Source organism: Juglans regia, chromosome 9 (genome assembly GCF_001411555.2).
Source record: "Juglans regia cultivar Chandler chromosome 9, Walnut 2.0, whole genome shotgun sequence".
Taxonomy (NCBI): domain Eukaryota; kingdom Viridiplantae; phylum Streptophyta; class Magnoliopsida; order Fagales; family Juglandaceae; genus Juglans; species Juglans regia.
In genome coordinates this window covers 14,748,268-14,772,463 of record NC_049909.1, presented here as the reverse complement: position 1 = coordinate 14,772,463, position 24,196 = coordinate 14,748,268, and the positions used below count along the sequence as shown (strand labels likewise).

At 33.8% G+C, this 24,196-nt stretch overlaps 1 protein-coding gene across 1 annotated transcript; it reads right to left on the bottom strand.

Annotated features, from left to right (window-relative positions):
- Positions 1–10,495: 10,495 nt before the first annotated feature.
- LOC108994312 (exopolygalacturonase-like) lies at positions 10,496–12,164 on the bottom strand. The gene is made up of 4 exons (XM_018969451.2): positions 12,024–12,164; positions 11,583–11,897; positions 10,945–11,466; positions 10,496–10,723 (listed from the first exon to the last, which is right to left on the bottom strand). The coding sequence occupies exons 1-4, from the start codon at positions 12,162–12,164 to the stop codon at positions 10,496–10,498; spliced, it is 1,206 nt and encodes a 401-aa protein (XP_018824996.1).
- Between the last annotated feature and the right edge of the window lie 12,032 nt (positions 12,165–24,196).

Below are 24,196 nucleotides of genomic sequence, written 5' to 3'. Positions count from 1 at the left end.
GGATCATCATATCATGATTTTGTCATTCCAAACTGTTACGTAAATTTGAGTTTGTTAGGATTCAGAGATTTTATTTATAATTTCTAGGTCATTTTATATATCGAAATGATTTCATCTCATATCATCTTATTTTATATTATTGTTATAATTTTTTTAAATTTTTATATAAAATTATTATTTTTTTTAAATTTTATTATTTTTAATCATAGTTATTAATACAACGTATTTTAAGTAATTTCATATATCAATCATTTGAATTCATCTTATACGAATCATTAGAAGATAAATCTAACTCAATTTATATCGAATCAATTATTGATGGGACTCATTATTTTTTCAATTTCTTATAAAAAAAAGTTAAACTTATCTCAACTGACTTCGTACATTTCAATTAAAAAAATTAAACTCATCTCAACTTAAAGAAGTTAAACACATTTCAATGAGACTAACAAAATACTATTATTCATAAAATCAATTCAATTCATCTCAACATTCAAACGCTCTCGAAGAAATATATATATCATTTTAAATAATTATTTATTTATAAATAATATTACTTTTGTTAAACTAATCATCCTATTATCCTCAATTACACTTGTTAATACTATGCGTTTTAAATATAATTTGTGTGCTAATCATTTTAAATATATACCACGCAACAAGTGTGAAACTCAAGATGATGAACAATATTTTTGCTTTTTTAATATTTTTTTTGAGCTTGCTTCAGTTTTACTTTGTTAGTTACCGTTAATGATTATATTGGACCAGAATCTTTTCTAATATAATTATATTGACTTTTATATTTAGAAGTTATTTAAATAGGATTAATTGGTACCAACCATAAATACTGTAGTATGCTTATAAATTTAGATTAGGTAGAGAGTCATCATGCACTTGCACTTTTCCTTTGGCAACTTTGACAATTAATTACCACATATGAAGTGTTTGACAATTTGTTGGCCTGGGGGGCTTGTATAGGCTAAGGAGCATGTTGTCTATGAGTGGGAATTTTTATTGGCGCTACATTTTTTATTCAAAACCTTACTAGCTCTCCAAGGATTAGATCTAGGTCTTTAGAGATTTACCGTCTGAATTAGACTATATCAGTTATAAAAGTGTACTGGATTGTTATTAACGTTTGTAATTGACTTGTTTTTCAAGTCAACTTTGTAAGTTCTCTCTTAATGAAGAGTTATGATCCGGTTTATGAAAAAAAAAAATATTAGCTCTCTTTCACTCTCCTTACTTTTTTAAGTTTTTTGGCTTATCGTTAAAGTCGTGAGCTCTATTTAAGTGTTGAGTTGAATTGAGATGAATTTTTTATGAATATAATGGGCGAGTTGAGATGATGAAATAAATTTTACGAAACTCACTTAAGATGAGTTTAAATGTGTTTAAATGTTAAGATGAATTCAAATGTATTTATAAGAAGTTAAGAAGGGTTGTAGGTCTGGTATGTAAAGAGGTTTTAAGTTAAAAAAAATTGTAAGTCCCAAGTGTAAAGAGATTTTGAGTTTAGATAGATTTAGTGATTTGATAGTTAAGTGTTTAGATGTTAAATTCAATTTAAAATTAGATTGAACAAGTTAAAATTAGAAAATTAGGGCAAGTTAATTGAGTTTCATTCCCAAAAAATATCTCTTAAAAAAACTCGAGTGGTAGAAAGAAAGGCATATGAAATAAACTTTACATAATCAACCGGAGTGTTATTGTATGATTTGTTTGTAAAAGTAAAGGTGACCATGGACTCCACATTTAATATATTTAAATATTTTTAAAAATAAAAAAAATATATCAGTACACTTAAAATTAATTAATTAATCATTAAGTAAAAAATAAATAAATTAAACAGTAAAATAAAGCCATAAAAATTGATGGATAAATTTATGTTTTCCTTTTAAGTTTTAATGCAGGATAGTCATATAATTGATGTCAGAGTTTGCCGCCAATATTGGAAATTCCAAAGTACTCCAGCATTACCAATTAAGGAATGCAGCTGTACTGAAGGCTGCATTTTTGAATGATTACTAGTTAAGTTTTTCAAAGAATTCTGCTGCAGCATCGAAAAATGGGCTCCAATTTGAATTCTGAAAAGTATATATTTTTAAATTTTTTAATCATTATAAATATTTTTTTAAAAAATAAAAAATTTATAATATCATTAAAAAATATTTTTTTAATCATTAATTAAAAAAAAAAAAATTGGAGACACAAATTTGAATCCCGAAATTCATTTCTGTTTTTCAAAGCAGCTGGCTGCATAGTACTTGACAATTAATAGCAGTTAAGTTTTGAAAGGGAAGTAGGCCTGACCCTATATATTGCAGCTAAAAACTGGGCATTAATCATTTACTTTAATTAAACATAAAGGAGCGGATGATAATGCGAAAATATATATACAAACTACAAAGGGTTTTCGATGCGAGTAATTTTAGATATAGTTTTAGATTATGTAAATTTTATATATTTTTTTAAAAAAAATAAATTTATTATTAAAAAAATAAGTATTTTATATAAATCTTAAATTTATCTATTTAAAAAAAAAATGTAAAATCTATACACTTTATGACTGTAAATTATATTATTTATCTTTTAAAACAGCCTAGTATATATATATATTGAGAAAGGAAGTTAAATTTGGTGGATATATGTTCATGCTGGTTGGCTCTACAATCACCGCTGAGGGCTTTGATAGTGTATTTTATCTTTTTTTTTTTTTGTTTTTTTTTCATGCATTTTTTAACACTTTTAAATATATATATTTTTTAAAAATTTACAACATTGTTAAAAATTACTTACTTAATTATTAAATAAAAAAAACCATCGGGAGCAGCAACATTTCTCATTCATGTTATTTGGGAACTATTTAATATTAAAAATAAAGAAAAAAAATGCAGTAATCATATGTTTCTAATTATTTTTTTCTAATCAAGTATATTATAGATTAAATAAAAGATACAAAGTTTAAGGATGATCTTTTCCATTGTCAATATACAGAAAATATCTAGAAATTTTATCTAAGGGTAAGCTTCCAAAAATATGATTGGTAGCTGCCCATTGCGCAACTAAGTGCGCATATCGATTTTGAGATTGATGTATTTTAACAAATTTTCAATTTTGATGAAAATTGGATATGTGCTGAATGTCTTCGATAATAGTTGATATTTTCCAGAATGAAGAGGTATCTGGGCTTTTAATGGATGAAATTACCAATTGAGAATCCCCTTCTATTATCGCAAGACATTGAGTTGAAGCCATATTGGATGCTAGCAACGCTGTTTTTGCTTATGCAATTAAAGGTATAGTTGTTTGTACATTTTCCGTTATTATTCCCTGAATATCTCCACTATGATTTTTTTGAATTGCTGAGACTACTGAAAAATTGATCACATACTGTTGCATCAAAAGATAAACTTTGATAGTTTGGAGGAGGAGGATACCATTTTTCTGCTTTGCTTTGTTGATTAATTTTTTCCTTCCACGCTTCTTTATAGTCATCATAGATGTACTTGATCTGAACATTTGTCTCCTCAATTGATAGAGAAGTGTGATTATGAATGATGTCATTTATGTTTCTCCAAATAAAGTCTATTATTATGACTACAAATAGTTGAAAGTGGTGTCTTTCCTCTTTTTGAAGTCCCAGCTCTTTTTCCGGATAGATGATCATTTGTATCCAGTCTGATATAGAATCAAGGCAAATTTGCAAGGTTTAGGGGTCAACTGCTTTGTTGCCATAGGATTCTGTTGATTGGACATTCAACAAAAAGGTGCATCAGAGTTTCTTTCTCATGGTTACAAAGCACACATTCTTCTGTTTCTTGGTGGGGAATGATTTCACCAAGTCTTGTTCTAGTAGGAAGAAGATTCCAAAGAAGTTTCCAAATTAGTAATTTATGACGATCATGATTTTAAGGCTCCACATTGGCTTGAAGAGTGTTATTGAGGGATTTTGCTGAGTTGAAACTTGATCTAGTATCGTAGCTTGATATGCATATTTGACTGAATATTTCTCATTGTGGTTTAAAGCCCAAACCGCTTTGTCCCGCTCATATGCTCGTATTGGTAGTGTATTTTTTATATTTCTGATATGCTTTCCTGATTGAAAAGATCTTGCATTTTTGGAACTTCCCAAATCTGAGGGTTAATTTGTATGAGATCTAAAACTGTAAAAGTTGGATGTTCTAGACCATACATTGGATTGACTGTGGTTTGAAATTGATCAGTGAAAGAATCCATGGATCCAGCTAGATATTTATCGATTCTCCATTGTAAATTTGGAAACATCGACCTTTTTTGAGCAAATATTTTGTTTTGAGTATTCATTTCCACATGGATGAATCTGATGCTTTCTATGAAGTTTCTCAAAGTATAGTGTTATTTAAATATTTAGCAGTTAGAATTGAGTGCCACAAATCATTTCTAGATCCGTTTAATTCTCATCCTGTTTTTGCTAGTATAATTTGATTCATCTTTTGCTGCAATTTGATACCAAGGCCACATTCTTTCTTCGGTTGACAAATAGATTTCCAGGACTTTAGTGTCAAATTATGAGTTTTGTCTTTTGAGAATCCCCACAAAAATTTTTTGAAAGCTGTATCAAGAATTTTGCAGATTGATTTTGGTAACTGGAAAGTATTCATATGATATGTTGGTATCGTACTTACTACATACTTGATTAACATGGTTCTGCCTACCTGGGCTAGTAGCCTTAACTTTCAGCCTTCTAATTTTTTTTCCACTTTGCTCAACATATCACTGTAGTTTTCTTTTTTCCTTCTGCTGAAGGAAGTGGGTAATCCCAGATATTTCATTATAGTTGATGTTGCTTTGTAAGGCAGCCACTGGGAAATAGATGTTTTTGTTGCCTAGCTAGTGTTTATGGTGATAAACATTGAAGATTTGCTCAAATTGATTTTCTATCCTCACCAACTTTGATATTTTGTAAGACACTTTGAAATATTTTGAGCATTTTTTTCCGTGGCCTTTGTAAAAATAATTGTGTCGTCTGCAAATAATAAGTGACACTGTTAGATATTTCTGCTAATTTGAACCCCTTCTAGCTTCTATTGAGTTTCAGCTTTTAATAAAATCCTAGAAAAAGCTTATGTGACCAGTATATAAAGAAAAGGTAATATTGGGTCACCTTGCCTGATACCTCTCTGGGGTTTGAAAAAGCCTCTTGGTGAACCATTGATGAGAATAGAGAATGACACTTTTGTTATACACTTCTTTATTAGATTTATCCATTTATGATTGAAATCTAAGTTTTGCATCACTATAAAAAGAAAATCTCACTCCACCTGATCGAAAAGCCTTTTCCATGTCAAGCTTAATTATCATCAAACCATTTTATCTTGTTTTTCTTTTGAGATGGTGAAAAAACTTATGAGCTATGATAGTATTTTTCTTAATATTTCTACCTGAAACGAAGGCTGTCTGGAGTGGAGAGATGACTTTTGGGAGTAGGATTTTAAGATGATTGGCCATGATTTTGGTTATAATCTTGTAGCTAACATTTGTGAGACTGATAAGATGATATTGGCTGGGACTATTTGGACTAGTCATCTTTGGGATAAGAGCAATGTTCGTATGATTAATTTGTTTTAGAAGCTGCCCACTGCTGAAGAAATTCTGAACTGCCAATATGACTTCTTTTTTAACAATGCTCCAATAGTGTTTATAGAATAGAGTTGTCATTCCATTTGCCCTGGAGCTTTATTGCTTGAAATCTGTTTTAGAACTTCTAATATTTCCTTTTCTTCTGGTATGGCAATTAGAGATTCATTCTCTATGTCTGAAATTTACTTTTCAAATAAATTATCCAGTTGACCCGGAACACTTGGATTTGAAGGTGAATATATTGTTTTAAAATGAATAATAAAATAAGACTCTATAATAGTAGGGTCCATTGACCAATTACCTGGCGCCAATTTGATTGATTCAATAGCATTCCTTCTTCTCCGGATGGTTGTTGTCAAATGACAAAATTTGGTATTGAGATTCGTTGAGGTAAACCATGTGAGTCTAGATTTTTGCCTCCATAATATTTCTTCATATTCTCTTTATTTGTGAAGTCTATGTTGCAATTTTTTTTTTTCTTAATTGGAAGGAGTCATGATGTCATCTTGTACCTTGAGAAGTCCACTTTTCAATCTGATGTATATTGTGGTTGATTTTCTCGAAGTGATCTTTGTTCTAGAATGTAAGTGCTTCTTTGGTTGACTTGATTTTCTTGCATAAAATGTAAAACGGATTGCCCAGGTGGGGTTTACGCCATGCTTCACTGATTATTTGATGGCTTAATGGCTCATGGGTCCATAATTCTTCAAACTTGAAAGAAAGGGCTTGACGAATATTGGTCGTAGTATATAACAAGATGGGATGATGATCTGATACTGATGATGCAAGATGTTGCAATATAGCATCTGAGAAAAGTAGTCTCCATTCTCTTATGAGTGCTTGACCCTGTCTATTATTGGTCTATGTAAACATTGGGCCCATGTAGACAATGTCTATGAGGTCATTCCTATCCATGAGAGCTTTTAGACCCTTATTGGGATTATAAGAGATAGGTCTTCCTCCATATTTTTCAGATTGATCAATGAGGTCGTTGAAATCTCCTAGACAAATCCAAGGCCCTGGAAAAGGTTGATATAATGAATCTAAATGGCTCCATCAACTAGCTTTGTTGTTCCATTGGACTAGTGCATATACATAAGTAATCAGCCATGGTTGATGTGTAGGGTCAATGTAAACTAAAACTGAAATTGCATTAATATTTATATTTACAGGTTCTATTTCTATATCCAGTCTCCACAAAAGTAATAGGCCCCATTTTTTACAAACTGTAGGAATGTGAACAAAATTATAGAAACCTAAATTATTTACAATAGATATGGTGCGATCATCCATTACCAAGGTTTCTGACAAAAAAACTACATCCGTATTATATTTTCTAATATTAGCCCTTAAGTTTCTGATTGCTTTGGGACGGGCTAATCCCCTGCAATTCCATACCATTATCTTCACTTGGCTAGTAGAGGCATTTTTAAACTTGCCTCGCTAGCTAATCTGGACTTTCCATGTGGGTGTGTTGGTGGCCTAGTATAGAGACTGATTTTTGCTTTCCCTTTTGATTTTTTTTCCTTGCCTAATGAGTCTGAATGCATTTCCATGAGAGTTAGTGCCATTGAATCTTTATCTGTTTGTTGCTTTGGAGCATGACATTCAGTTGAATCTATTTTCTCCACTTTGATGAGGCGTTGGTATTTTCTTCTTGGAGCTTCAGTAAACTCAGCATATTGTTGCCTTTTGGAAGGGAGTATTACTCGGGTAGCTTGATGGACTTTTGTAATGTATGTATCTGGGTTCTCACTGAGAATGATTTCACTGTATTTGGGATTAGTTGATAAATTTGTTGCCATTTCAATCTGCATGGGACTGTTTTCACAATGAGCATTTAAGTCTTCTATCAATTGAATATTTATCTAATTTCTCAATGGACGTGAAGGAATGACAGTGGTAAAAACATCTGGATCACATGAAGCTGAAGGGCTATGCATTTGGGCCATTAACGGGCTAATAACGTATGAAGACTTATAGAGGAGTTTGGGCTTATTACCGAAGAAGAGGTGCTGAGGCCTATTGGAATATATATCTTGTGGGTCCATAAATAAAGGCCTTGTTTCCTTTTGAGAATTTGAGTTAAGCCCAATCCCTAGCCCAAGCCCAAGTTTTTCTTTATGAGTTTGACGTTTGGATTCGAAAATGACTTGAGATGACTTGAATGAGTTGAGATAAGTTGAGATGGATTGTTAATAGTAATGAGATGAGTTGTGAATAGTAGTGAGATTTGTGAGTTAAAGTTGTTGAATAGTAGTAAGATGAGTTGAGATGAGCTGAGATGAGTTGAGATGACCTGAGATGTTCTACGAATCCAAACGTGGTGCACTGCCATGTATATCTGCTTCCATTGAGATCTTCGTGGTGGGTGATGCTGCGTTGACTCGATGGCTGAGAGAAATGAAGAGGATTCATGTACCTGAGAACTAAATTCATTTGCCACCTGCGCCTCTATGCATGAAGACAAAAGGGATATCAGAGTCGTGAAAAAGTGCGTTTTGTACAGTTAAAAATAAAAAAAATTGTTGGTTAGCCACCCACAAAAACTCATGACTAGGGTGGACCACCCCGTATGGGGAGACCACCCAGGTGGCCACGGGATTGACTTTATAATATTAAAAATTTATATATAAATAAATTTTTAATATATTTTATTTAATTTTTTTTTATCAAAATTTAATAAAATATCTTAATTCAAACTATTTTACTATTATTTCAAATGTCTCGTGTCAATTTTTATTTTTATGTTTAAAAATAACAATAGTGGTTTTTTCTGAAAAATAAAAAAGTGATCACAAGAAAAATGAACATTTTTTATGGATTATTTACGATAAAAATAATTGTTTGTGATGAAAATAGATTCATTTTAATATAAAATAATCATTTTCACAATAAATAACTTGTCACAAATGAACAATTTTCTTATAATGTAAATTGAGATTTGGATATTAATTAGGACCCTTAATTACTCTGAGCAGGATGTGGTGTAATTAAAGCTCAGTACAGTTTAATGCTCTTCAATAACATATTAATTAATGCCACCCAAAAGGCGATCATGCATGGCCACCACTCCTTGTTGATGGTTTGCTTATCCGAGATGGATCGGACCACCTTGAAATTTTATTCATCCCCTCCAAATAGTTTATAATAATCCTCATATACTCTCCAAAGTTTTTAAGAATTTCAATATACATAGAAATACCCCTCTCCAATTCTTCCTATAGTCCTATAACTTTGTATAATATATATATATATATATATATTCAAGAATGCGGCCCCATCAAAATTAAATTAAAAATAAGTTTAGGAGATATATTAAACTTATTAATATGGAATATTTCAAAATTTTTTTATTATACAATATTAGACTTTTTAATATGAAATCCAAAGGAAAAATATAAAAAAAACCATTGAGCAAATAAGGTTGATGATATATTTGACAAATAGTTTAGAGGTCTTATATGTACGTACGTAGACTTCATTGAGCAATAATAAATTTATTTAAGGTGTGAATTAATGTAGGCTATGTAGCATTATATATTAATGTGACATGAAAATATCTCGATTTTATATGAAACTTAATACATTACTAACTTACATACTAGAATAAAAGATGACATTCTAAAAGATTATTTGATAGGTTCTATGAAGAAAACAAATTCTAAATAATATTATATTACAAAAATAATAATGAATTAATATTATACTAAAGATTGTTGTATGAAATTATATGAACCATATATATATGTTGTGTTTTTAAGATTTTATTTTTACATGCATGTACGTAGCAAATTATCGAAATCTAATTTTATATATAGTTATGTTTTTATAATTTTTCGCAAAGTTAAGAATTAGGATTTATTTCCTTTTATTTTACATAAATGTATCAAACTACATATAAAAATAGTTTATATATAATGCGCTAAGGTGCTCGCAACAGATCTCGCCACCTTAGGGCATGCATGGTGTGGCTGAGTTGTCTTAATTTATATATATATATATATATGAAATATTATGGTTATAAATTAATTTGGACAATTTTAAAATACTTATATATGTTCTTATAATTTAATTAATGCTAATGAATATGTTTGAATCTAGCGAACCCTTTATGAAAATAATTGATATTGAAAAATGCTTTAGTCACAAAAAAAAAAAAAATCATAAAAAAAAATCTGACTATAATCTGACATGATTTTATATGATACGTTAGATTTAATTTACAATAAAAATAACGCATTTATAATCTAACATTACACGTTAAACCATGTCAAGAAAGTGATAGAGATTCTACAAGAGGGATAGCAGAGAAAGGCCCCTAAAGGCCTTTTGCAGCCCGTGCAAAGGTCGGCTACTTGGGATAGACCCGACCTTGAAGTGGAGAGGGTAAAAGGCGGACATTAAGGTGGCCTTTGAAGCGACCTCGGAAGTTAGCACAGCAACTGTAGGGGGGTTGCTAGGGTGTTAGGGGGAGACCCCCGGCCTCTGTAGAATCTCTATCACTTTCCGTATGGGAGGAAGAATTGACGGACCAATTTGTGAGCTCAGTATTTTTATGAAATCTCTTTGTAACTAATTAATGGTCTCTCATTTTTAGTAGCTAGGGAAGGCGCATAATCATGCAGTATTAAAAATATAAAAACATAATAGCTCAACAAGCTGGCAATACTCAAATCAGCCATGCATATAATCATTAATTAATATTTTCTGACCAAACGCCGTACTAGTACTACTACTGCAAAAACACAGGCAGATATTCGATCTCCAATACAAAAGTACTACAACTTGACAACCATGCATACATGCATATATATTATACACACGTACAGGAGTTAGCCAAGATTACAAGGATCAGGTCGAGTATGTAGTACTATAGGCAAGATGCAGGGTTTTGTTTGCCAAGGGCATGTCCATTGACGTGAGAACACAACGCAGTTGCATTTCCTTCATTTCCCCTCCCGTAAGACAGATTGATATCTTCCAGCACTACGTTATTGCATGGTCTCGTCTGGCTACATCTGAGAGTAACTGCGACTTTCGATCCAGAACTTCCCCAGATGTTTCTGTACGTGACATTGCTGATTTGCACTCGAGAGGGCTGTACGTGGACATGAAGATCAAGAGCAATGATTTAAAAAAAAAAAAAAAAAATTTGTAATCAAGATCGAAGAGCAGACCTGATGACCTTTTACAAACAATATGTATATATATATATTCTTGAATTAACCTTAATACTTACCCGGCCGGTTGATCATTTTCTACCTAACTATTGGAGGAGATCGAGTGAATGCAAAGGAGATGATTGAAATAACTACGTACCACAAACTTGCAAGGAGGGACAGGGCAATATTGTTGATCAATAATGATGGGATTGCCGACATTATCCATGAAAATATCTTCATATACAAAATTAAAAGCCTGAGTGTCCTTGAGCATTGGATTAGCCCATGTTTTGATTCTCACTCCATCTGAAGTACCCAGGAAGGTGCAGTTTTTTACGACAATACCCGACAAAACATCTTCATCTCCGGATTTTCCGAGGCTCCCGATGCTTATTCCGTGCCCAGGTCCACAAACAACATCGGAAATATTGACCTCTCTGGTTCCGGGTAGCATGGCTATGCAGTCATCGCCGGTACCGATAATCGAATGTGCGATTCCGATGCGCTGTGAGTTTCCAATCTTTATCCCGTCGGTGTTGGGGCTGTCACCGGGGGCTGATATGTTGATATTACTGATGTTCATGTCCTGACATCCGAATATGATAAAATGGGCGTTCTTGCTGTCAATGGATCTTAAGTGATGAACTCGTGCGTTCCTGACAAAATCGAATCTCATTGTCTGTTCATAAAGAAGATCATGACAGATTCTCAGATTTTGAGCTAGATAATGAACAAATCAGAATGTGTGTATATATATCTTCCTACAACGAAGTTAATCTAGAAATTAAAACTTACAACAGGAAGAGCTGGACAATGAGGATTCTTGCGGCAGTCATTGTAAGGCCAAGCCACCTTTCCTTGGCCGTCCAAGGTGCCGCTGCCACTCACTGTCAAATTATCAATGTATCTGAAATTAATCCAATTCTCAGTTAAGAACTTGGATGGATCTGTTGGAGCCTTGAGAGTCCCACTGATCACAAATTCCATCTCATGCCCTTCGCAAGGACCCTCAAACATTATCGAGTTCACCATGAATATTTTTCCCTGTGGGACCAAAACTCTTGCCCTTCCTTTCCATTCACATGCTTCCTTCCATGCCTTCAGAAATGGCTAATTTACAAAAACATAGAAAAACTCCATTAAATTAATAAGCCATAAAGGCAGCATGCATTATTCTTTTTGCAGTACCAGATCGATGTAAGAACTAAGAACCAAGTCATGATACGTATAGACTACCTCACTGTTGTCTGTGGCTCCATCTGCAATTGCACCATATTCCATCACGTTGAAAGACTTGGGTGGGCCGTGAGATTCTACAGTGCATTGCAGCAGAGACATTAGCAAGCAAACCCAACCAAGAAAAAATGTCTCACTCATTTCTGATCTTCTTTGTAATTTTATTCCTCGATCTTTTCTTTTCCTATGAATGATGGATGCCCTTTTTCCTCCCACAACTTACATATAAATATATATATATTTATATATATATATATACACATATATATAATATTGGCCGTTACCATTGACTAATTTGTAAGAGAGTACTAGAAGGTCCTGGTATCCTCATATATGGTCAAGTTATTTTCTACAGATTTTCTTTAATTTATTTTTTTCTTGGTTTGGAAATATGAAAAGACTTCGTTCTGCCATTCATGCATATAGAGACTATTCTGAGAACATTCGTGGCGTTTGAAATCTACTCACATTGGCATTGCCATCTTAAGCCAAAAGACAGTAACAATAATGAAGAACTAAACAATTAGTTGTTCCCCCATCCTTTGTTTTAATCTTCCATCCTGTTTTTGGCATGTTGCGAAAATGTTGATGGTGATCAAAATTAGTTCATATCCACGATTAAGTACTTGCTTAAAAAGTGAAGTTTTTTTTTTTTCCCCATTATTTGACTCTGAGATTTAAATCTAGGTTAGTTCTTTATATATATATATATAACACTAAAACAACTTCATTCAACAACAAACATTAAAAGAGTACCATTGCATAGACATTTCAAGATCAATGACATATTGTTCGACAAAGTCTAGAAATGAATGCCACCAAATCCTAGCATCCTCCACATTTTTACAAAATCTAGCCATGGCGTTACAAACTAGAGATTTGGCTGGTGAGCTGGCAGATTTTTGTGTGACACGTGGCACACTCCTATTGGCCCACTTGGTATCCAAAAATCACAAAATTTTTTATTGCACCATAAATTTCTAAAAGTTTCAACGTACTAAACTAATGGTGCAAGTCTTTTTGTCTAATTATGATCCTTAGTATCTCAATTAATCCACGAAGTTTCGGATTTAGTACTTTAAGGATCATAAATTGACTTTGCTCTTGAAATGAAATTCTAACTAGTTTAATTCATAGAATTTCCCATGTTTTTATATTAGATCAATATATCAAAAAATTAAAGAAATTCTTTTGATCTAATTTTATTTTGGGGGTATTACACCTCTTGAGCCCTACCTCCTGTACTTGTTCACAACAAACAATATTATTAGTATGAAGACAACTTTCCACCTGCTTATGACGTAAAGGACAACTTTCATCTATTACTAATCTTTTCCTTTTAAGCAATTGGGTGGTAGGAAGAATATCATTACAAACTCTTCAAGCAAACTTTAAGACCATCTAGTACGTACCTGATCAACCATTTAGTACTACAACAGAAACTGCAATTTCCCATGAATGAGTTTTGTGGCAAAAAGTAGACCTTTGGTGGGAAAAATCATTTTCCCACAATTTTGTTGTGGGAAGCTCGTGGGATAAAACTTGCCGGAAAAAGTATTATATCCCACAAAAGATTTAAATTGTGGCCAATACCTATTTTTTCCCATGACACTTCTAGCGGCAAGAGCCAATGAAGTATATCGTAAAAGGACATCCATTTTCGTTTGTGCTTGTGGGAATACGAGCAATTATTGTGAGGCATTGGTGGGTATTAATATTACCCACTAGAACATTTGGTGGGAAAAACTTTTCCCGACAAAAAAAAGTATTTGCCGCGAGTTTGCGGCAAATACTAAAATAATTTTTTAAAAGCAATAAAGTATGAGAATGAGCAAAAAATGATCATAAAAATTTGTCTAACATAAGCTAAAAAATCACAATACATTCCTCTACTTATCCACTCAAACACAAAAGGAATAAGCACGAGTTCACACAATACATTCAATGTACAAAATCTATCCATCCACTATACAACCATACAATGGTCCTTCAAGCTTGAGGCATATATACCCAATATATTTAATATACACAAATTTGTCTATTAAACCAACATCATCATCATACTTTACAAACTCACTACAACTCCATCACTTAATCCCAACACTTCAAAACAATTCATCTTCATCCCAACTCCATTCCATGCTCAAACATCAACACAAGTGAAGCTATTCCATTGCAATCCAAATAGGCTATTGCCCAACCAACAAACCAAAAAAGAATCCACTTTAGAACCATAAAGTAATGCACAGATATGATTGCTTCTAATCAATACAGCCAAATTAAGTTTCTACATGATTTACCTTTGGTGTTGTCTAATCAATTGTAAATGAAGCCATTTTACTAGTCAACTCAATGGCTAGCTTGCTCGGTTTCCCTTCTTGCTCTTGTTAAGTTTCTACATGCTTGTGGCCTAACTTCATCACAAAATATTAGGGGTGGGTGGTGGGTGGCCGCCACCCGCTGCACCGCCCAGTTTGCTCAGCCCCCACTTGGGTGGGGCGGGGGATCTGCTCTGCACAGACGGGGGGCGGGGCCCCCCTCCCATATGAAAGGGGAGTTGCGGAGGCGGGGGACGAAAAGGGCTCAGCCCAGCTCTGTAAATCCTCCGCCCCGCTCCAGCATCTCTAAGCCCCCCCCCCCTGGGATCCCTTTCTCTTTCCCACTCTCACTCTCTCATCCCAGACCCAGACTCCCAAACTCTATCTCTCTCGAACTCTCTCAATCTAACTCTCTCGATCTCATTTGCCATGGAAGTAGCAGACGCCGGCGGACTCGATTGGGTTTATTCATTATTGTAACAGACGCTGCTGAGTTTGGGGGAGCCGAGGAGGGGAGGAGGGGGGCGGGGTACCCCACCCCCGCATGGGCAGAGGCGGATTATGGGGAAAAAATCCCCACCCCCGCCCATGAGGGGGTGGCCCCACCCGGTAAGGGGCAGGTAGCACCCCTACAAAATACAGAACCATAGGGTAAAAGTAAAGGTATTTATGCAAAATTATATCAAAAGATTTATAAGAATAAAATTGTAGATGGTGATTTTTGTTACCCCGTTATAAACTTATGCAAATTTTTTGTTACCAACTCTAGGAGACCCAAAGTTATACATAGTCACAGAGATTGCCCCACACCTGATACACACAAAAAAAAAAAAAAGGAAAAGGAAAACAGATAGTTAAGTTTCATTGCCATTACTCTCAAAACGCACTACATTAAAAATTACTACATAAAAAAGATGCACACACGAAGTCATCAAAATAACTATAGTTGTTTCTCAACATCATTTACAATACAAGATAAACACAATTACATGTTCAAATATTTCAGGACAGTGAGATTCCCTCCAAAGTATAATTTTTACTTTTCTGTATTAATATAAACAGATTAGTAAATGTTGACCACCGTAAAACTACAATCGGATAACATATTACAAACTCACCACTTTATCCCCATCGTTAGTGAACTCTAGAAAAGACCCCACTGCTCTAGTACATGGAAACAAATCTAGTAAGCAACCATATGATATTGCACTTTTACTACAAAAGGAACAAAAAATTGTAAAAAGTGAATTTTAAATTACTTGAGAGCAGCAACTCTAACATGATTACTAGTCTCATCCTGTAGGCACTTCAATAGAAGAGCTTGCAAATCCGTGAAATACGGTTGAAAACTACTCCCGATGGTTTCAGTTAAGGAGCTGGAAAGGATCAGGGCCACCTTGTACCACAAAGAAGAAAAATCGTATGAGTTAGCCTATTTAACATTGTAAATAAGCACCAATAGGAGCAAGCATCCATATGAACAACTCATATGCTGAAAAGATAAGGATAATAGCTACACAGTACCAAGTGATACAATTATCACTGATACATATTCATGCTCTTATATAAGTAGCTACACAGTACCAATTAGACAGAACAATCTTCTCTAGGGTCATAGTTGTACTTGAAAGTTGAAACTGCCTACCAAAGCTGTGAGCTTATAACGTTAGTAAACATAGTGTGGAATATATACCATGAATTTTGTGTATACAAGAAAAACCCATCAAGATTAACATAATCCATCACCCTTTTCTTTTTTTTGGATAAGTAAAAGTAAGATAAGTAAAAGTAAGTATATTGATACGAATGAAATAGGCATAACCCGTGTACACAGGAAGTATACAAAAGAACACCTAATACATTCTAAGATCACAAGATTATAGACAAGAAGTCATGCGCAATGTTTCCATTAAGGACAACAGCTGAAAACCAGAGCATTAAAGTGTCAATGTGGATGCGTATTGAAAGAGATCTAATATGGCAACAAGATATTAATGAGGGGCAGCACAGGACATTATAACAACACGTAAAGGGCAACCGGATGGCTTCGAAGAGTTGTGAGCTTACTTCTCTATGGTCTTCTTGTGCGCTCTTGCTACATTGGAACAAAAAGGGCAGCAAGTCAGGCCACTCTCCTGCTGGAATGGCATGCTTTGCAATGACATGCACCACATTTGCACTTGCTCGCCTCACTAGTGGGCTGCAGTAGTACAATCAATAAGATGATTATCAAAATTCTAAAGCAAAGCAATTACAAATACTGAGAATGTTCAATGAAAAAGGATAGCTGGCCTGAACTATAGAGTAGTTGCCTTGTCTCCAAAAGCTAGAAAAAGTTACACTCTAGGATACATTACTTTAGCTTACATTTCCTAACTCTTAACGGCACCCAAACATGAAGTTTCTGATGCTAAAAAATTCATTTAGCAAAATATCAGACATGCAAGAACGCTAAATGATCAAAATTGAACATATTATATGCAAGGGTCATCATGGTAAAATCTCACTCTAGCATCAACTGAACCAGTATGCATAAAAGCAGGTCTACAGATTACCGATAAATATTGGCAATTTCAAATGCTCAATTTCAGTGCATCAATACAGAGGCAAAAGAAATAAGCTCCTACTGAGTAGGGGCCATCAACAACCATGAGATCAATACCTCGACCAAACCAAACTAATATCTTGCGCAGTTAAAAAGGGAAAAAGGATTCCAAGTTTAATGTTTCTCCCATCCCTAACTTTTCTAATCAAACAAATTTCTTAAAACAATTATTTTAAAAATTCAAAGTTCAATTCTTTAGAATCATCAACATCAGATCAATGCATCTAATTCAGATGCAGTTCGATAAAGCAACAAAACCGATTAAGCTTCATAATATACCAAAAATCATAATTGAAATCTATAATACCCATATCCAAATTCAGAACAAAATTGATAATCCGTGAATTAAAAGCAACACATATATAAAAATAACTGAGTCATAGCTTTTAACAAGTGAATCGGTTAAATCCATTGGTGGCAGGTCATTAAGTCTTCTACAGGCTACAAGAACTCATCCTAAAGCTAAACAAAAGCTTTATGCTGGTAAAAGCTACTTTCCTATATGCTGGTAAACAAAATTAGAGGGGCTCTGTTCTGGGTTGGCTTACGGCGTTGAAGGGGAGGCGGTGGAGCATGGGGGTGGCCTTGCGGCTGTGTGGAGGGCTCACTTGCGGTGGTGCTGCGCCGTTGAGGAAGATGGCGCACGGCTTGTACGAGGAGCTTGAGATCCGCGAGGGGGAGAGCAGATCGACGGTGAGAGAGAGGGAGAGCTTCGGTGGAGGGGCTGCGGACCGTTCGGGGGTTGCTACGCCAGTAGCTGGAGGTGGTGCGGCGGCACTGGGAACCCGAGGCAGAAAAGAATTCGAGGGTCAAGAGAGAGGGAGATCTGCGGGAGAGAGAGAATCCGCGAGGGAGGGGCTTGGTTTCGCGATCGGACTCCATGGACGGTGACCCAGAGAGAGAGAGAGAGGGAGAGAGAATTGAAGAGATCAATGGTTTGTGCGGGAAGGGAGGAGGGAGAAAAGAAAGAAGAGAAGAGAGGGAAGAGATGAAAGAAATGAGGGGGAAAACGTATGGATTTAATTTATTATCTTTTTTTGCGGCAGGTTATCATCGCCGCAAAATATCATAAAGTCGCCGTAAAAAATACCCAGAATTCAAAAAATAAGTCAGTTTCTTTGGGCGATATAAAGTCGCCGAAACAAGCTAAATACCCGTCGCAAAAGCAATGACCCACGAGAAAACCATTACTTTTGCAATACTATTTGCGACGATAAATAGTCACCGCCAAAATTATTTTCTCCCACATAGATGTACTCATCGACGATATCTCATAATAATAGGTCATTTTCTTTTTTCACGAACAGTTTTCGTGTCATTAGCTAATTATTTACCACGAATATATATCTTGAAAAAATAATTGGTGGCAAAAGACTATATTTATTGTAGTATATATATATTGTGTTTGTTTCCCATCCATAACAGGCAGAAAAACCTACAATAATCAAATCCTCTCTTGACAGATCCACTACAAATATTTGGGTTGCCCAAACTATACCCATCTACATTCTGCTTGACAAAACCAGAGACTGGCCGAGGAGTCCATCGTAAGACCAAAACTTTTGGTGTTTTGATACCTGAGAAGGTAATATGCCTAATTGATGCATAGTGACAAGATCATAATTTCTAACTTTCTTGCAAGAAGATAATTTCATCATCTGTTCAGTAAGTAGAAGTTTAGTCTTAAAACGTATCGTGTTTGTCAGACTCATTTTTATCTTCCATGCGAACTATGCTCGTAGTTGGGAGACAACATAAGCCTTTCGGAACCAGGTCTCTGTCATCCGATGCCAGCAGCTTCTTCTTCCTTCTATTTTGATGTCCAGTAACCTTGTAAAATAATCCCATAACTCATAAGCAAACGGACTTAAGCACCACGTACAGTACATGGTGATCTAATGAGTCCATATCTGGTTTTTCACAGCAATTACACTAGGAATCTAAAGTAATATTAAACTTTTGAATGTTAATAGCAAAAGGCAGATTGCCCTTAAAACTCTTTTTTCACATAAAAATAGAGGTTTTTAACAGAATGACTTTGTGCCAAACCCACTTGGCCCAAGTGACTCTCTCTCCATATGCTTGAGTGTAAGAGCATTGGCAATGGCCTAGCCATTGCCAAATTCAAGTCCAAATTTTAGCTTTTATTGAGCTAAAAGTCCTGCATTGAACTAGTCAAAGGCATAATTTATTTTATTGTTTCCGTCCCAACGGCTGCTATCTCTTTCCCTCGTATTTTCCTTCACTCAGAAACTCTCGCTCTTCTCTCCGTTTTCCTTTCTTCAGAAACTCCTCTCCCTCCTCTCTCCGTTCCTGGGTCGATCTAGACTCCTATTCTCTCCTGCACATTCATTTCGCATGACCATCTCATTATTTTTCTTTTTCTTTTTTTCTTTTCCTTTCCTTTTCCTTTTCCTCTCCCTTCACATCTCCTTCTCCCTATCTCCCGCACAACTCTTTTCGTTTTTCTTCCTGTAAAATTGCCCACAGCTCTCTTTCCAACAGCTACTAAGAGCTTCTCTCCATATCATATACTAAAAACACGGTAAGATCTGAAACCCTAACCTTGATTTTTTTCATTTATTTTGCTCGGTTTGTTTGGGTTTCGATAGCAAATTTCGTATACTCCATTTTTGGATTTCCTTGGGTTTGGGTTTTGAGTATGAAATGGGTATGAATTTGTGAAATGGGTGTCAATCTATTGTGCGATGGATTTTTCTTCATTTGGTGTTTGTGCATTTTTGTGGAAGTTGTAGTTTCTGGTGATGGATGTGGTGCAGTTGATGTGGGAGTTTGGTGTTGGGAGGCATGGCTAGCAGTATGAAACTCTGTGTATGTGTTTTTCAGTTCTTTTTTTTTTTTTTTTTTTAATGAATAAACGAGGGAAGTGACTCTGCTTGGGTTGCTCAATTAGGTCTGGAGTTCGATGGGTTTGGGGATAAATAGATGGACTATGGGTAATGGTACCCTTTCCCCTGAGGATTTCTCTTTTCTTAAAATGTCATTTATGGATGGTAATTGGGCTTGCATTTTCAGGCTGGATGCCTTTGTGCACTTCATGCATATTTGTTTTGTGAGTATTTTCCTAGTTCATTGTCCTCAAATGAGAACAATAAAGCACAAGTATCAAATTGTGTGTAATTTAGGAGATCTTCGAGGCAGAGGTGGGCTGGTACTCGACGTTGGGCGGTGGAAATGAAGATGAAGAAGCTGCAGAGTCTAATTCCGGGAGGGCAACGTTTGAAGTCGGACCGACTCTTTCTTCGTACTATAGATTATATCCTGCATTTGAGGCTGCAAGTAAACCTGTTGCAAGCTCTTTCCAAGGTTTTCGTAGCAAATCTCGCCCCGCAAGGCATGCTTGGTGTGGCTGAATTTATATAAATTATAATTGTTAATTAATTTGGACGTTGTGCAAGAATGGAGCTGGAATGAGCCAACAATGCTCTTTAATTAATTTAGTTTGAGAGAATGTAGGAACTGCATGATGATGTTTAACTACAACAAACATGAGTTTTTTTCACGAATTCTTTTTTCAAGATATATGATCGTGGCAAATGGTAGACATACATGGATTTGTTGTAGTGTTTGTAAATGTAAACTGTTTGAACAAGTTGAAAATCCTTATGTTCTTATAATTTAATAATGCTAATGAATATGTTTCTAGCTAGTTTGATAGGAATATAACATAATTCTACATGATATATATCTCTCGCTGGCCTCATCCTATATATATATATATATATATATATATATATATATATATACATACGATAAATATTATAAGAAAGTTTCACACCATACATTTTCACTTAACTAACATGTGATTTGTCATTTTTACTTTTCTATTTAAACACATATATTTAAGCATTAAGATAAAAGGGTAAAAATGACAAATCACATGTTGATTAAGTGGAGATATATATGTGGTGTAAGATTTACATGTAGACTTTATATAGATACATATATATATTTACTAGGTAAAAGCAACATGCAATGCACGTTTGCTTAGTTTATATTTTTTTTTAACAATTAATTTTTTATTAATAAGGACATAATTTTTTGGCTTAATTAAACAACGATGTAATATTTATGTCGTATAAATTAACTACACAAGCAAAAGAATAGTATTAATAGAAGTTATAACATGGTCTTATAAATAAACGTCGTCCATAGTCTTATGAAAATTATTTGAGATAATTTTGATTCTAGGATGACGATCCAACATTTTTCTCATCTTGCATTGCCTCAATAGAGAGGACATTATAATGCTTATGTGTTTTCTCCTTCAGTTTCTCTAGATGTGTATAAACTTGAATCTTTCATATTTTTGTTGATAATTTATCCACAACGCTTTTAATATATGGTTGATGTTCCTACAAAAAAAAAATTGAATAGCTTTACATAATTAATTAAAACCCAATTTTATTTTTAATTAACTCATTATAATCAAACTTAATTTTTGAATAAAAATTTTAAAAGATACCTCTCTAAAATGTTCCATCAACTCAACTGCTGAATAACAAAATGTCTTTTCTGCTACTTCACCAAACATAATAGCAGCTATCTTTTCAGTATTATTGTCCAGTTCAACATATGTCCTAGCACTTTAAATGCATTGAATATATTATTTTAAATTTGAATATTGTTAAATTCTAAATTAAATTAGATATCGATTATAAATTAAAATTATAAGATACATATCGTGGTTTGTAGACCCCTTGACTTTTGCAATATATACAAACGAAGCTTTGTATACATTGATTATACAAAATTAAGCTTTGCAATATATACATACCATGCTTCATTATTGATAATGAATATATTAAAAGTTTAATTGTCTTAAAATATAAATTCATTATTGAAAATTATAAATTTAACATTCGGTTTCTATGTTCTGTGTTAGTACGTTGCGTCAGTGATATTTTTTCCAGATAAATTTTAGACCACACAAATCCATTGGCGGCTTCAGTGTTTTTTTTAATCTCTCAGTCTTATCTCTTTCATCGTCTCTTTCCTCTGCAACTTCTCTTTCCTTTTCTATCCGAAAGCAAACTTTTTCTCATCTTCTCTCCTTTCAACTTCTTCTCATCTTCTTTCTTTTGGTCTAAGTTTCTTCGTTTAGGTTTATTTTTCCAGTATTGGGTTTATTTTTTCCTTTCATTTCATTGTTATTGTGTTTACATTTGTTAAAACCCTAAAGTTATATTCTTTATTTCTTCTTTCTCATCTTTTTTCTACTTTCTCATTTCTCCTCTGCCGCACTCCACCCTGAGCGCTCTCTCCTTTGCAACCGATGTCGCCGCCCTCGAAGCGACGGATTTGGCTCAACACTTAGATCCGCCATGAATCTCAACCCTCAACTAGCCCCTCAGATTCGGTGTCGCACGACGTCTTCTCTCTTTCAGTAGTTTTTCGCCCACCGTTCTCTCTCTCTCTCTCTCCACCTTTCATGGCTAGAGAAGCCTAGCTCTGACTTAGTGTACATCGTTTATGTGCAGTTCTTCTTCAAGTATATTGTACTACATATTTGTTTTTTTTTTCACATGAAATATTTTTGTTTACGACCCAAAGAGGTAGAAAATGGGAAAAAAATCTTCTTTTTTTTTTTTGTAGTTTTGTTTGGTTGCTAAGTAAACTCCAGGGATAGGATGAGAAAGACTGAAGCTTTTTAAAGTTTTTTTGCAGGATGTACAGAGAAAGACAAATGATTTGAAGAGGAACTGTGGGTATGGTTTTTGTTGATTCTATTTCTTTTCTTGGATGTTTGTTTTCTTGATTTGAAGATCTGTTTTGAAATTTTTATTCGCTTCTACTGTTTGTTGTATTTTTTCCTTGCATTTTGTTGTTCTTTCTCTCGTCGAACAAATTCATGGAGCTGTCAAAAGTTTCATAAATGACCTTGATTTTTTTTCCCCAAAAATGATAGTAACTTTTCATGAAATTCTTAAGGAAATAAAACAGTTAAAGATATGAACTTTAATGTTACACAGTGTTTTATTCCCTTTATTCTTAACCTCTGTGAATATTTAGGTCTATTTCTATATTTTTGTACAAATCTGTAATTATTTGTAGATTTTTTTTCTCTTTCGGCATTTCTTAATGATTTATTAAGATGTATAATTTTGTAAAAAAAAATTGCATCATTTACCTATGAATTATATAATTTATTTATTAACCTTTAATCATTTTTAAAATTTAAAAGTATGTATATAAGTAATATATAAGTTTGAAGAAAACTATAAAAAATCTGTGGAGCTTGCACAGGATCGAGCACTACTTAATAATCATACTGATGTGCCCATGGTTCACTATTATTCTACAAATAAGTAATATATAGCATACATGTTTGATTATAACCGTTAAAGAGTAATAATAATAGGCAAATTACTATAATTATACGTATTTATAAAGAAAAAAAAATATAACTTATTCATACATTAAATATGTAATATGTCATTATTAGTATTTCATTTTGATAAGTGTCAGTGTAAAATCAATTAATGTCTTGCATTCTTTTAGTGTTGCTTCAGATTTGTTTCGTTATAGAGATTAATGCATGTAATCATTGTGCACTTACTAACAACATATATATACTCATACATTCATTGTTCAACATTGGTGTATCTTTATTCATTGTTCATTGTCAAAATTGCTCTCTTTTTTCTACTTTCATATACTTATCTGATCTTACTAACCTAAAACCCAGCTGCCTCAGAAATGCTACTTTTATCTTTGATTATAACTTTTGGTGTAATTTACTTGTCTTCCACTATAAAATAACTGTAACTTACTTTTAGTGTGCTACTGCAAAAGGAAGCAACTGAATGCTGAACAAAAGATATACAAAACATTTTTACTTGGATCTTCTTCTTCTTGATTTTATTTGAAAAGTTGGATCTTTTTTGTTGGTAGAATGCATATAATTTGTTGCTATTTGTCAAAAAGGTATTTTCAATCATAGGTACTATGAAATTTAATATTGATGTTTGTTCTGATAAGTTGGATCTTTTTTTGTTTGTTAGGATGCACTATTTTGTCGTATCATCTATTGTTTAAAGATAAAAGTATCATGGAGTTTCAAGTGTATTTTCAAGTGAAAGTTCATAAACCATTGCTAATTTGTTTCTTTAAAAATAAAAATATCATATGTGGTTGTTGAAGTTGAATATGTTATAGCCTGGGAGTAAGACAAAAAGCTATTGAATTTGTGCTGGAAGCATTCTGCCTTGTGTTTGGATCTTTTTTTT

Excerpts from the sequence above, each read along its gene's own strand:
- LOC108994312 (XM_018969451.2), bottom strand. The coding sequence starts at position 12,164 with ATGAGTGAGACATTTTTTCTTGGTTGGGTTTGCTTGCTAATGTCTCTG. Across the intron at positions 11,898-12,023 it reads GAGCCACAGACAACAGTGAG|CCATTTCTGAAGGCATGGAA; the intron begins GTAGTCTATACG and ends TTTGTAAATTAG. Across the intron at positions 10,724-10,944 it reads TCCCTCCTTGCAAGTTTGTG|CCCTCTCGAGTGCAAATCAG; the intron begins GTACGTAGTTAT and ends GTCCACGTACAG.